Below are 15,310 nucleotides of genomic sequence, written 5' to 3'. Positions count from 1 at the left end.
TTTGTTGTAACTGCTCCAGTCTGCTGAACTGTTCCTGCTTGGGATTCTGCTTTTTTTTTTTTCTTCCTTTATCATGATTTTCTATAGAAGAAACTTAGTTTATTTCTTCTGGATTATCTCTGATTAACACAACTACAAGGGAGGACAGAGTTTAGGGGTGTGTTTGCGTTGTATGTAAAGTGCATTTGGTAGCAGGTGCAGAACTGTTTTGCCTTACTTCTCTATCTCTAAAATAAACTGTTGCAAAAAAACTACTCATGAAGCTTCACTAACTTGATATCAGCTTTAAAATTAATGTCACTCTTCTAACTCTTTCACTTTCACTGTATTACGTTGAACTATAATAATTTAAGGAAAATAAATGGCAAAGCAGACAGAGCCAAGAATGCTTTGCAATTGGCAGAGCAACCACAAATTGCTTACATTGCTTATGCCCCAGTAGGTCTCTGTAAACGCAGCCTAGGTTAGCTTGTTATTGAAGTGAGTTTAAGAATGAGAAAAACTTATTTCACCAAATAACACCCTGGTCATAAATTAATATCTTGTGCTAACAACTATAAGATTATTTATTTTTTCTAATCCTAAATTTGCACTTTCACACTTAAATTAACTTGAAGGCAATTTTTCTATTGTATCAGATCTCTTATTATTTCTCGTGCTTTAAAACTCCAAATAGGAAAGTTTTAGAAATGGAAGAATTTCCCTGAAGCATCTGCAAAGCAAGTGCTGCAAAATGTTATTGGCATAAGATGAAAAAAATTAATCAATTATTGTATTCTCATTGCTCTAGTTGGCATGCATAAAGTTAAGGATGTCAGTAGTGGTAAAAGGGCAAATTGAATTTTTAGTAACTAATTGAATTATTTGAGGTAATTCTAGGCAGATTGTGTAATGCTAAGCAGTCTAATTATTACTTTGGAAAAAAAAAGTAGTACATTTAAAAATTATATTAAAACTCAAAAGCAATTGTTCTGTATGTGATTGGGGTCAGGGGGGCAGCATGCCTTTAGAATTCTCCCCCTCATCTGCACAGTATTTCTCTGCAAGCAGAGTTGCCTGGAAATGCACTTTTTAGTTTGATCCTTGTGATTTACAGTTGACTGTGTCTTTCTTCATGACCCTGAAGTTTTGGAAGATCTGTGTTGGGTTTTTGTGGCCAGATTCACAGAATCACAGAATCTTAAGGGTTGGAAGGAATCTTAAAAGATCATCCTGTTCCTGCCAGGGCAGGACCTCCTAGAGTAGGTCACACAGGAACTCATCCAAATGGGTTTTGAATGTCTGCAGAGAAGCAGGCTCAATAAGCCATCTGGGCAGCATGTTCCAGTGCTCCATCACCCTTACAGTGACGAAGTTTTTCCTTGTGTTTCTTTGGAACCTCTTATGTTCCAGCTTGTACCCATTGCTGCTTGTCATTCAGCCCAAGTGTAACTGTGTTGTATGTCTTCCCAATTTATTGTAGCACTTCACAGGTGCTTTGGGAGATGCTTGTGTGTTGTTTTAACATAACATAAACAACTTTAGAAAATATGTATTTTCAAAGCTATAGGTAATTGAAATGTCTTTTTCCATATGACATAGTATTTCTCTGCAGTGCTGAGCAGCTCTTCAGCTGAAGAAAAAAGCCTTCCCTCCTTTTAAGTTTTTTGTTATTAAAATAGTTTTTCCATCAAATGAAACAGCACACTCTTCAGATTAAAAGCTTAAAGGAGGATATTTTTTATTAAGTATGAGACTGAGAGGATCTGTGAATTTTGAAGTGTTAAAGTTTGTCTTCAAACTTGCACTATCAAACATGTGCAAAAGTGATAAAAAGCTGAAATACAATTTTAAAACTTTCTGAAATGAGAATATTTGTCTGCAGTCTACCCCTTCTAAAAGATATGTAATCTGAGAAAGGAATTTTGTTCTTCCTTATCTGTTTTGTAGTCTTATCCTGCTGTCCTGTCAGTGTTGAGATTTAGAAGGTCTTTCCAGGCTGTAGTGCTCAATCATAAGGTTCTGTGCCTTATTTATGATGCAGAGTAGATTTTTGTGAACAACCAAAACAGAGCAGCAGTAATTGCCATACAGAAAAAAATTAGATGGCACCTTCAAAATTTTTTTTTAGCTGAATTGAGAAAATAAATTACTATGTTGATTTTTTTATTTTTATTTTTTGTTCACAATTATAAAATATGGATTGGATACTTTTTTAGTGTCTAAAATTACCTTTTTTTTTTTTTGCCAATGGCATGTCTTGTCTGTCTCTGACAAATGACACTGCACTGGACTTAAGTGCTTGGTGAAGTGTAGCAGTGTAAGATTGCTAGAGTAGAGGGCTATCGGGCATCTGATACTTTTATAGGGCATAAAAGGTAACTTAGATATTTGTATCCAGAAGCTTCCAAACCTAGCAGATAGAAAAGCTCGGAGATGCTTGCTACTCGTACAGTGTTTCCTTGTGTGGCTCAGACATTTTGTAAGCACATATGCTTTATCTTTTGCTGATGTCTACAACTTGCCTCCAGTGAGCAGGTGGCTTCATGTCTCTCAGCTGAGTCTTGTTCCAGCAGTGCCCCAGTTTCCTAAGTGGCATAATCCTCCAGAAATTATCAACTTATTCCAGTAACCTCATCTTCTCCCTTCTTCCACCTAACAAAGTGCAGACAGAGCTACTTTTATGTATTTGAAGTGGTTGCTGCTGTGGTTTGCTTATAGCACAGAGGGAGGAATTGTAGATAGCAGCATGTGTACATGTGAAGTTGTGTGTTTGTGGCCGTTATCTACTTGTGACTGCCATCTACTAGTCACAGCCTAGCCTCAGTGACTAACCAACATTTCACACGCTGGTAGTCACAGAGAACACTCTACTTAGTATTTCTCAGGTTTATGTTTTTCAAATTTGATGTATGCAGATATACTGAAAATATAAACTGAAAAAAAAAAAACCCAACAGAAATAAAACACCACCTATTTTTTTTTCTTTTTCCCAACTACTATCAAGCAGCAAGTAGTACAGTCTAGTCAGATGGATGCTGCATCTGGAAGAATGCTGTGATTGTCTTGAATCACTTGGAACAGCTCTGCAGGATTTTTTGCATCTTTGAGAAAAAAGAATGGACAAAAGCAAAAATGAAAAGCCTTAAGCCAAAGGCTGACTTGTTATAGAAGGATTTTTAAAAAGCATCAAAAGTAAATTAAATGTCCTGCTGCCTCAACCATAAACCGTGACAATAAATGCAATAAGTTGTTCCTTACTATTTTTGCAATTAGTTCACTTTTTCTCCTGCAGAGAGGCTGCATGAAAGATCTTGTTATTTGTGGCTGTGATAAAATATGCTGGCTCAGCTTGCCTAAAGAAACAGAAGCCTTGGCAGGAATGCTGATTACCGTGACAATCTGAGCAGGCTAGAGCTGTGGTTCGTGTGGGTTTTATCACGAAGATACAAAGCACGTCCTGGATGATGGAAAAGCTGATAATATCATCATGACTCAGGAGATCCAGTCATCCTTGCGAGACTTTGTTTTTCATATTGTGTTACCTGAAGAGAGGGCAAGGGAAACTGTCTTAGCTTCATGTGTATTTTTATAACCCATTGCATTTACATTTTTATCTATTTTAGCGTATGTTTTTATGCTGTAGTTATGTGGTGGTTTTATAATATTTTAAATATGTTGTTGAACACCTATGTAAAAGTTAGGTATCAATCATGGGTTTGAGGAAGAGCTTGAGGGGGGAAGGTCAACTGGGTCAAAGAATTTTCATAGATGACATTTCTGCCTCAAGGGGACCTCTGGTAAGAGCTTCTGCAGAAGATGGGATAGCAGCTAAGGCAGATCTAGGGAAGGAGGGATGAAGCCTTTTTTGTTTTGGTGTGCTGTAGCAAAGTCTTCTGGAATCAGGGAGGAGACTGGAGGTTTTGGGCATCCCTCCCTGCAGCTGCTTTAGCTATGCCGCTTCTGTGCAGTGTCTCTGATAGAACATTTAGATGCTGTGGACAGGCTTCTTGAGATATAACTGCATGGCATAAACAGTGGTAGGTTAAAGCATGGAGGGAAGGTGTCTGGCACTTATTTCTGTTCCCCCTCCCCAGCCTCATGTATGGTGCCAAATCTGTGCTACAGGGTCTTCAAAAGCAAAGACAAAAACCCCTGCACACTCCCACTTCCTATTGGTATTAAGGTGTGATTATCTTAGCCATTACCTCTTCAAAGCTAAGAATGGAAAAGCCAACCCCTGTACCTTGTGTGTGGTAACCTACCTTAAATTGGAGTAGAAAAAGTAATCTGCTGGTCCTCACGATGTGTGTGAAGAAAGTTGCCATCACTGGCATATTGACACTTTTAAGAAAGTATAGACTTAGAAATTACAGTTAGAAAGGAAAATGTCTTAAAGTTGTGAAGTCCCAAAGTCCCTGTAAAAATAAATTATTCCTTGAAGTTTTCTTGTTTAAAGATTTGGCTACTGAAATGTTTTCCTAAAAATGTTTTTGTTCACTATGACTAAAACAAGGGTATTTGCATTATCACTTCTTAATCTCTTTCCAAGTAATTTTATTGTTTACACTAAAGGATTTATTGACAACTTCATGAGGTAATTAACATGTAAAAGAGCTTTTGTTCTGTTCCAGTAACTTAAAATCTAAAGGCTCATTGTGCAAGCTTCATCTGTAATGTGGAACATTTACAAGTCCTCTGAAATCACTAATAAAAGCAAAAAACCAACAAAACTATCAAAAGCGTGTCTTTCTGCACAGTTCTAGAGCATGAACCAAAACCAACAGATGCGAATGATGAAGAGGAGGATGAGGGAGAACAGTTTGACTTTGACAGTGGAGATGAGATACCAGAAGCAGACAGGCAAGCTCTTGTGCCACCACCTCCTGGTCCTGGAAATAACATAGAGCATCAACAGGCTAATGCCACAGGTAAGTCAGCCTGTCAGACTGTCTCCATTAGGTTAGATAGTCAGGACTGATTATAAGATGCTTTTTTGGGACAATGCAATATAAATACTTGTAAAAAGAGGTTTCCATGGAAACATCATACAAGTATTTGGAATATTCTTGCTAGTTACACTCACGATAGATTTGACAAGACAAATGACCATCGCATGTAATTCCTGTGAGGCTTCCCTGTACAAGTGTGCCACCCAAACCAGTGGATTGGTCTCAGTCACAGTGCTGTGCTACAGGAAAACTTTATGCCCTTGCAGCTCTAATAGCATGTGGGTTGTTTGAGATAAGCTGCTTTTGCAGCTAATCTTGCTGGTTGCTGATCTTAAGATGACATGCATAAAAATACATGGAATCTGAATGCATGTGAATTTTGTTCATAAACAGAAGTGTTATTTTATTGAACTTTGAAACTTTTGTTACAACACATACAGATGTTCCCAGTGCTAAGATGTTTTCTGGAAATCACTATATTTCTGCATCCCTGGAAAGGTGATAACATAACTTATTCTGGATGTTATTTCTAAATACAGGAAGGAAAAGATGTTTATGAGGGGGACTCAACACAGATTTACCAAGGGAAAATCCTGTTTGGCCAACCTGATAGCCTTCTATGAGTGCATAACTGGCTGGCTAGGTGAGGGGAGAGCAGCGGATGTTATGTGCCTTGACTTCACCAAGGCTTTTGACACTGTCTCCCATAACATCCTCTTCAGAAGGCTCAGGTGATATGGGTTGGATGAGTGGACAGTGAAGTGGGTCGAGAGCTGGTTGAATGACAGAGCCCAGAGGGTGGTGATCAATGGCACAGAGTAGAGTTGGAGGCCTGTGGCCAGTGGAGTTCCACAGGGATCGATTCTGGGGCCAGTCTTGTTCAATGTCTTCATCAACGACCTGGGTGAGGGGACAGAGTGTACCCTCAGCAAGTTCCCTGATGACACCAAACTGGGAGGACTGGCTGATTCCCCAGAGGCTTGTGCTGCCATTCAGCGGGATCTCAACCGGCTTGAGAGTTGGGCAGAGAGGAACCTCATGAGGTTCAACAAGGACAAGTGCAGAGTCCTGCACTTGGGAAGGAGCAACCCCACACACCAGTACAGGCTGGGGATTGATCTGCCGGAGAGCAGCTCTGCGGAGAGAGACCTGGGAGTCCTGGCTGATAACAAACTGAACATGAGCCAGCAATGTGCCCTCGTGGCCAAGAAGGCCAATGGCATCCTGGGATGCAGCAAGAAGAGTGTGGGCGGCAGGTAGAGGGAGGTTCTTCTCTCCCTCTACTTTGCACTGGTGAGGCTTCAACTGGAGTCCTGTGTCCAGTTCTGGACTCCTCAACTTAAGAGGGAAAGGGAAGTGCTGGAGAGAGTCCAACGCAGGGCCACCAAGATAATCAGGGGACTGGAACATCTTTCTTATGAGGACAGGCTGTGGGAAATGTGTATGTTTAGTCTGGGGAAGAGAGAAGAGGAGAATATTTTTTAAATATTTGTCAGTATTAATGATGTATGTCAAGAGGGTATCACTGTAGCATCCATTGACAGGATAAGGAGTAATGGACAAAAGCTAGAAACAGGAAGTTCCACTTAAACACAAGGAAAACTTATTTACTGTATGGGTGAGGGACCACTGGCACAGGCTGCCCAGGGGGCGTGTGGAGTCTCTTTCTCTGGAGATTTTTCAAATCCACCTGGATGTTTTCCTGAGTGACCTGATATAGGTGAACCTGCTTTAGCAGGGGATTGGACTAGATGATCTTTAGAGGTCCCTTCCAACCCCTACTGTTCTGCGATATTCTGAAATTGACAGTAGTTGATTTTCATAGAATCATTTTGGTTGCAAAAGACTTTTAAGATCATTAAGTCCAACCCCTAACCTAAGATTTTCAGGCCTGCCAGTAAACCATATCTCTCAGCATCTCATCCAATTTCTTTTTGTAAGCTGAGTTATTGTGCTCATGGTTCTTCAGGCAACTATGCGATTTGACAACATGGAACTTAAACATCATCTTTCTCTCAAAATGTGTTGCTTGCTCATGCTTTGGTGAAGTTGCACTTAGATCAAGAACCTCTGATCAGTTGGGATGCACTTCTGCAGCTTGCTTAAAAACAGCCTTTGGTTCTGCTGCACCTCAGCTTGTCTCAAGAAATACCAGGAACTCTGTGAAACAGAAAATAATTTATTTTCAAAAAGGAAAATTTGGGAGGTTATTTTCTTTCTCCTTTTCTTAACAGAGCATTTTCAGGACTTTTCTTTGAGGAGTGTCACTCCAGTGTTCTTTTTCTCTCCTTGTGTATTCCTAAAACGTGTCTCGTATTTATAAGATCCAAATTCAGCAAAAATCCATCTTTTAACTCGCAGGGTTTAAGGCTGTTTTGAGCCATGTGCTTATGACAAGCAAAAGAGGACCTGGGCTTCTCAGAAATCCTCCTATTCAAGATTCAGAATCCAGTTATTGTTTTCTCCATAGGCATCCTTGTAACTCAGATTGTTTTGTTGCTGTTGTATTCCTCATCTGTAACATAGGGAGGATAGCACTACTGTGTGGGAATTTTGAGAGTCATAGATTGTAAGCAACTTGTATACTAAGGATCATATCAGTGTTTAGAGTATTTGCAAAGAGCTTGGACAAGTATGAAAAATAAAACTTTTGTTTAATTTTTCAACTGAAGGGACTGAAAATTTAGAAAACAGCAAGAAGCCACAGACATCAGAACCTGCTACAGAAGGTGCTCCAGCCAAAGTAAATCCCTATTCAGTCATAAACATTTCACCAATCGAAGACAAAGATCCACCCTCATCTCCAGAACCAAATCCTCAAGATGAATGTGCAAGTCCAAACTTGTCTGGCGGGTATTCTGTTCCTGTCCCCTGTGGCTATGCCGTGCCATCTAATTTACCTTTGATACTGCCAGCATACTCCAGCCCTGTCATAATACGCAGTGTTTCTGTGGATGAAGAAGGTACTATATTTACATCCCTTACCTTATTTGAGGGGGAATCCTTGTTTAACTTCAGCTACTCGTGCTGTTCTGTAAATGCTCCCATAGTGCTCAGCCTGCATGTCTCTGGATTATTTTGTGTCAAAATAAAAAAGTAACTCTCTCTAGCAGTAGGAACTAAAACTTCTTGTGAGACTTGGAAGAAAGATGACAGTTTATGTAAAAAAAAAAAAAAAAAAGTTGTTCTGAGCTTCTGAGTGCCACACTAGGGTTGAGATACCTGAGAAAATATGCAAATTTACCAAATTAAACCACATGTACGCAGTCAGTTCTTTCTCAACCATTTTTTAAGTTGATGTTGCTTGACCTTTGTTTTTGCTGGCACCATATTACAACATATAGCACAACGGAAGACTTCTCTCTTATCTTGCCATTAAGAGTTATTAATGCTGATTCCCTTTGAATGCCATGGAATAACTTCCAGAGCCTTTACTTCAATTTTCACACCAAATGGTTTTTTTTCCTCATGGTTTGTCTACATCCTGTCAAGATTTCCTGTCTCATTTACCTTTTCTATATGCACTTCTGTTTGTTTATCTTCCACTCCTTGTGTATTTAGAGTTTGTGTGGGTTTTTTTTCTTGACAATTTAACAAATTATGTTTGTCCTTTAATACAATTTTAAGACCAAAGAGGAAACTTGAAAGGGAGATAACTATGGATTATTACAGAAACTGGCAACACTGACAGCTTAATGTCAAGAGAGCAGGAAGAACAGAATCTGTTCCCCATATTCTGCTCTTTTTTGCTGTCTGGTGTTTTGAATGTACTATTTAGCTAGGCGGCAATTCCACTGTAATGCCATGTACTTCTTTGCAACCTTTACTGTCTACCACTATTAGGAATTTTGGCAAGTAAAAGCAAATGTTTCTGTGGTTGTTACTACTTGGAGAGGAAATTATGATTGAGATATTAGAATTAAATGCATCAAGCATTGTAATTGCATCTTAACAGCTCTTACACCAAATTGCTGTGTCTTTGAATTCTTCCATTGGAAAAAATGGATAGTGTGAAGATATTTCTAATTTCTTAATTTAATTTAACTCTAAATTTTTTAGATGTGTTTAAGAAGGAAAATATTGTATGGGAGTTCATGATTTATTAGCAATGAACTAGTAAAATCAGTTTCTTATGCTGAAATGTACTATTTGAGCCACATTGACATTTTATTCCAAGCATTTTAGTGATTTTTTTTTTTTTCTACTTAGCAGGTATGCAGTCAGCAACTGAAGAGTGTCATTGTAATTCTGTAAACTCAGAGGAGCCTCAAAATAGGTGATTGACAGTTCAGCATGTTTTAATGATCTGCAGAACCTTAATCCCTAAGAAAGCTTATATTTGATAACTATTTTGCTTGTGTGATACTTCCATGTTTGAGAGGGTTTTTCATTTTCTTAACTCCATAACTCTCTATAGCTCTCCTTCAGATAATTGTAGTTGCTGTTGAATCACCCTGTAGCATCCTTTTCACCAGACTAGATAAATTCCATGCCTTCCACCTCTTTCCTTGTAGGCCATGTGGTTTATTTCCCAACTTCAATTTCTCCATTCTTCTCTAGAGGTAACTTCAACACGAAGGAAGTGCTAGGAAGACAAAACTGGGCATGGTGCTGCAGTTTCAGGCTCACCAGCACCAGCCAGAGGAGGGTTACAGGCTTGTCAGGGCTTGTGGATCCTAATGTAGCTTGGAACATCTTTAATTTTATTTTCAGTGTAAGAGCAACTCTTGATGTATTGCTTTCTAGGAGAGAGTTTTTTGTGTTCTGATAGAGAAGTCCAAAGCAATTTTTTTCTTGAGATTGGAAGTGAAGCATTTTCAACTTCTTGACTAAAATTGTCAGACTGTTAAATAGAAAAGACTATTAATCTTCTAATTACATACTGAAGCAGCGGCTTTGAGTAATTGCCAGCCTTGGAGTTTGAGCTGAAGGCAGCAAGATATTTATTGTTTTGTCTTCATAGTTGTTTTAAAAACCTTATGGTATAGCATTTAATGCTTTTATTTTATGCCTTTTTTCAAGTGAAGATAACCAGGCCAAGAGTGAGGATGATGCTCTGGCCAAGTGGGTTGCAGATCCTGCAAATACAGCGTGGATGGAAAGTAAGTACAACTATACGGGAAAGTCAGTTTCAAGTTGGAATGAGTAGATACAGACATTTAAGTATGTGTGTACATATGCACGTATGGAAAATATTTCCATGAATGCCCGTGTTCATTTTTATTGAATCTTTTCAGCTATGTTCCAGAACCAAGTTATACCAGTTAAAATAGTGTAATTAATACAACTGTGTATTTTAGAATAAAGTTAACATTCACTTCTCCATTGAGTGCTTTTAGGAGTCTGTGGGATAATTTGTCACTGTCTTAAGAAAATCCTTTGGCTCTGTCAATATATGTACAGTGGAAAACTGCTGCAGTTCGGAGCTTGCTCTGTAGCTGTACATGCAATTATTCTTCTCATGCAGTAATTGACAAACAGATTTTTGGAGAAAGTGGAGAAATTGTCACTTTTTTTTTTTTTTTTTTTTGCTATGTGCCTTTGGCTCTTGGCTTGCAGCTGTATTTTAAACCACAACAGAGACCATGGGATTTGAGTACAGGTTGAACTGTCTGTTCTCAGATGATCCCGCTGGGATGGAGTTTCATCTTGTATGTCAATTGAAGCGAGTCAAGAATTTACATCCTCATTCTGCCTTTTAATGTACTACAATGATCATGACATTATTTCATTTTGGGTCTTTTTTTAAAAAAAGCGTCTCTTACAGCTTCTATGCAGCCATTTATTAAGGCAATGAGAAGCACTTGACAAGCACAGAACATACAATAGTGCTGTAAAAAGGAGACAGAAATGTCACCTGTTGAAATGAATTTGTTTTCATGCTACCAAAGGTCGTCATATAGAATGCAGATAAAACTCTGTGAAATTTCATGTATACCTTAGAGTGATTTAGTGCATTCTCGCATTATTTGAATGATGATTAGATGTGCTAGCAAAATGTTAGTGGAGAATGAGTTGTATATCCATTGTAGTCGTCTGTTCCAATATAACCAAAAGTCCTTAGAATCAAATAGTTCAGTTGGAAGGGACCTATAATGATCATCTAGTCCAAGTGCTTGACCACTTAAGGGCTGATTGAAGGCTAAAACAAGTTAAGGGCATTGTCCATATGCCTCTTAAATATTGTTTGTTGGTCCCATTAATATTTTCAAGGGATTTCTAATCTGTTTCTGTTATGCTTTCAGATCCAGATGAAGTAATTTATGATGATGTTCCAAGGGAAACTTCAGACTCTGAACCAGGTTTGAGGTCTTTTTAATACAACCTATGGTGAAAGCAATGTAATATGGAATTATGCTCGTTAAACACCTAAAATACATGACACGGAATTAACACTATCAATGGTTGGTAGGTCTTAGAAAGTTCAGAGTTAAACTGACTCTTGAAAGCTTTATATCAGCAAATTTCCTACGCTGCTCTTCTGAAAAGCTGAATTCTGCTTTGTTCTGTCAATACTGTCCCAATATTCTGTATATTAGGGAATTAGAGTGTTGGATGTTGTAGCTGTAATGACCTAAACAAGGCAAGAAAGGTAGATAAAGGGTATTTAAAATACTTAAATCATGTATGATACATAACACATAATACATAATTGTCACAGTTCTTTAGAGAACTGCTCTTTTCTTGAAAGTCCCCCTTTGACATAAAAAATTCCTGATGGAAGCAGAGATTCAGAGCAGCCATTTATCATTCTGACTGACTCTACAGAAGTGTTTTATTTCAGTGTTGGAGTGGTCCAGCTCCTGATGGTGAGATCATGTTTGGAAGGGGCAGAATAGATCTTAAAGTAGTACTGGAGCCAAGATTTTTACCTTTTTTAGAATTACTGGGGCTAGAGCTCAAGAAGGCTTTACAATGAGTTACAGAATCACAGAATCTCAAAGACTGGAAGTGATCTCAAAAGAAGATCTAGTCCAACCCCCTGCCAGAGCAGGACCACCTAGAGAAGGTCACAGAGGAACTTGACTAGATGGGTTTTGAATGTCTCTGGAGAAGGAGACTCAACAGCCCATCTGGGCAGCCCATTCCAGTGTTCCATCACCCTCACAGTGAAGAAATTCTTCCTTGTGTTTCTTTGGAACGTCTTATGTTCCAGCTTGTTACTTGTTGTCCCTTGTCCTATCACTGGACATCATTGAGAAGAGCCGTATTTGTAACCATTAATGAAGTCACCCCTCAGTCTTCTCTTCTCCAAGCTGAACTGCCCCAGTTCCTGCAGCCTTTCCTCATATGAAAAATGTTCCAGTCCCCTGATCATCTTGGTGGCCCTGCACTGGACTCTCTCCAGCACTTCCCTGTCCTTCTTGTACTGAAGGGCCCAGAACTGGACACAATATTCCAGATGTGGTCTCACAAGGGTAGAGTAGAGGGAGAGGAGACCCTCTCTTGACCACAGCCCTTCTAATACACTCCAGGATGCCGTTGGTCTTCTTGACCATGAGGACACATTGCTGGCTCATGGTGATCCTGCTGTCAACCAGGACCCCTTTCCCCTATACTACTCTCTAAGAGTTCATTCCCCAACCTGTACTGGTACATGGGGTTATTCTTTCCTAGATGCAGGACTCTACACTTGCACTTGTGGAATTTCAGTGGATTTCTCCCTGCCCGACTCTCCAGCCTGTCCAGGTGTTGTTGAATGACAGCACAGCCTTCTGGTGTGTCAACCACTCCCCCCAGTTGTCAACCACTCCCCCCAGTTTGGTATCATCAGCAAACTTGCTGACAAAGTTCTCACCCATATTTGTTTTGCAGTTTTTAGTTACAGTAAAGACTGGTTGCTGCTAAATGATCTTGTGTTCGAGTAGATATACTTATTGGGAACTAAGCATCTACTTGCCATGGCTCTTGGAGGATGTAGGTGTTCGATACCAAAGTTGTTAAGGATTCAAGAAAACACATAAACTTTCCAGTGTGAAAACCACATTTATCATTAAAGCTGTAACATTTTCATGTCTTATCCTTGGTGGTGGTCAGGTATGATGTTTTACAAATTATTACTGAAAATTGTTTCATTTATTGTTTGAAAGTGTTACATCACATGCTTTTATTACTGGAAGGTTCCTCGGTGGACTTGTGCTGCCCTGTGCAGGGACATCTCTGTGCTATTGCTGTTCAGTCAGAAAACATGTAGACCAAGGCCAGGAGGCTCAGCTGAGGAGAGATACGGGATGTGGAGCACAGCTCACTAAGCATCTCTCAGTCAGACTTTTCAACTTAACCCAGAGCACATTAATTAAATTTTGATTTTCCATTTGTCACTAAAGACATTGAAAGATTCAGAGAAAATAGGTAGTGAGGAAAACTTCACCTTTATACATTAATAATCTTAGTGTTTATTAGTCTTATATTTTGTTAGACACAACTAGTAAAATAAAATTGCAGTCAGAGCTCAGTCTATGTTAGCACGTGGACAAGTTACACCCAGCAGTTCACTGGGTAAATCCTGCCCCAATGCAGCCATTGCAAAAGTTTGAGTTATGTAAGTCTTGACTTAATTTGACGTACTATGATGATGCTCTTAAATTGTTCATTGTGCTAGATTACTGTTAAACTGCCTTCTTCAGTAAGTATATTTTAAGGACAGTCTTGATGAAGGTTTAGAAAAAATTAATAAGAACAGATTCCTGTGCATTAGTTAAAATTTATTTAATGTTAATATTAAAATATTATTGTTCAAAATGTAGTCTTTCAATCACAGTATCCAAAGTTTAGATGGATGTGTAAAATCTGTCAGCTTTTCTTTTGAGTGTGTGTTTTTTCTCAATTAAATAAAAGTTCAGCCTTAAAATGAAAACACAACTTTTGTTTACTGAATTTGAGACAGTTTTAAATTCTGTATTATAATCTCTGACAATACAGATCCCTGGCAGAAATGTCTACACTTCTCTACATGTAAATGACAAACAATGCTCTGTGTAGAGTGCATCCCTGTTTCCTGAGAAGTAATTGGCACGAAAAATTTCCTTTTTGTTTTGAGGCAGATTGATGTACTTGACATCTATGCCAACAAAAAGACCTGCATCTTTAATAGGTGATACTTCAGTCAGCCTTTGCAGTATAGCTTTCTGTATCTTGAAAATGTTAATACTTCAAACAGACTAGATTATGGGCAAGGTAACCTGTAGATATGAGAGACTTCTAGGACTGGTGGAGATGCAAGAATGACAAGTCATAAAAATATCATCATGTAATATGTTTCTTGCTACTTTGGTCTCATCTGTTCTGTTTGAAGTACATTTCATTTGGTGTTTTGAAGTACATTTGACATTTTTGTTTGACTTTTGCAATGTCTTAGCATTTGTCATTTGAGGTGCTGCTGACATTCTGGGGGGAAATGGCCAGAATGTTTGCAAATGGAAGAGTGCTTCTCAGTGCAGACACTTGTTCACAGCTATAGTTCAAACTTCATTTGAATTTCTTCTAAAACACCCTGTGGTGTTTGGAGATAGCAGTGTAGTTTGAGTAGGGCATGCTTTTAGAGGTATCATGGTGGGTATCCATAACACTGTACTCTTTCAGTACTCTGTTTCAACAAAGGCAACACACTTCAACTGTTTAAATATTGGATTTGATTCACACTTTAAAATTTGTGTACAAAAGTCTGTATGGTTCATTGTAGTACATCCTGAACAAGGGGGCCTTTTGTGTTTAAACATGCAGAAGTTTCAGTGTGACTTTTTAAATTTTGGTTTGATTCTTGCAGAGGAAATGATTTATGATGATGTTGAAAATGGTGATGATGGTGGAAACAGCTCACTGGAATATGGGTGGAGTTCAAGTGAGTTTGAAAGCTATGAAGAACAGAGTGATTCTGAATGTAAAAATGGGATTCCCAGCTCCTTTTTACGAGGCAACCACAAGAAACATGTATGTATTCCACAGTGCTGCTCAGTCATTGAGTCCAGCACTTGCCTTTCTCACAGTGCTTGGGGTCATTGCCACATCCCCCGGGTGCCCAGAGTGTGCTGACTAGGAATGGACAACCAGGAGCTACTTCACATCTGGGTACTGTTAGCTGCTCATGCACTCTGTGGCTGGAAGACATAGGGGTAGCAGCCAGGGTGTTCCTCCATGGGACCCTTATTTTTGTTTCGCAGGTCTCTTTATCTTCATGAGAATAAAAGCGTCACTGTCTGTTTAAGCATTATCTGTTCTCCCCCAACCTCCATCCTTTCTACTTGCCCTTGGAGATCAGGGAGTGAGCTACTAATTTTGAAACTTTGAACTCACCTGAATCAGCATTTTGTAAGCTAAGTGCTTATCACTTGCTTTTGTTCTGACTAGAACAAGTTTAAGGTATCACAGCTGTTTCCTTC

General features: G+C 39.0%; 1 protein-coding gene across 9 annotated transcripts in view; it reads left to right on the top strand.

Annotated features, from left to right (window-relative positions):
* ARHGEF10 (Rho guanine nucleotide exchange factor 10) overlaps window positions 1-15,310 on the top strand; it is a 116,368-nt gene that overhangs the window by 29,034 nt on the left and 72,024 nt on the right. For 8 of the 9 annotated variants that reach the window (XM_061989731.1, XM_061989729.1, XM_061989735.1 and 5 more), the window contains 6 exons: window positions 4,740-4,910; window positions 7,604-7,894; window positions 9,141-9,207; window positions 9,954-10,033; window positions 11,177-11,233; window positions 14,698-14,861. In XM_061989731.1, the coding sequence (XP_061845715.1) occupies window positions 4,740-4,910; window positions 7,604-7,894; window positions 9,141-9,207; window positions 9,954-10,033; window positions 11,177-11,233; window positions 14,698-14,861 (830 nt within the window). The remainder of the gene's footprint in view (window positions 1-4,739; window positions 4,911-7,603; window positions 7,895-9,140; window positions 9,208-9,953; window positions 10,034-11,176; window positions 11,234-14,697; window positions 14,862-15,310) is intronic. The other variant, XM_061989733.1, reaches the window with a different exon arrangement.

Source organism: Colius striatus, chromosome 2 (assembly GCF_028858725.1).
Source record: "Colius striatus isolate bColStr4 chromosome 2, bColStr4.1.hap1, whole genome shotgun sequence".
Classification (NCBI taxonomy): domain Eukaryota; kingdom Metazoa; phylum Chordata; class Aves; order Coliiformes; family Coliidae; genus Colius; species Colius striatus.
This window is presented reverse-complemented; position numbering and strand designations above follow the sequence as displayed.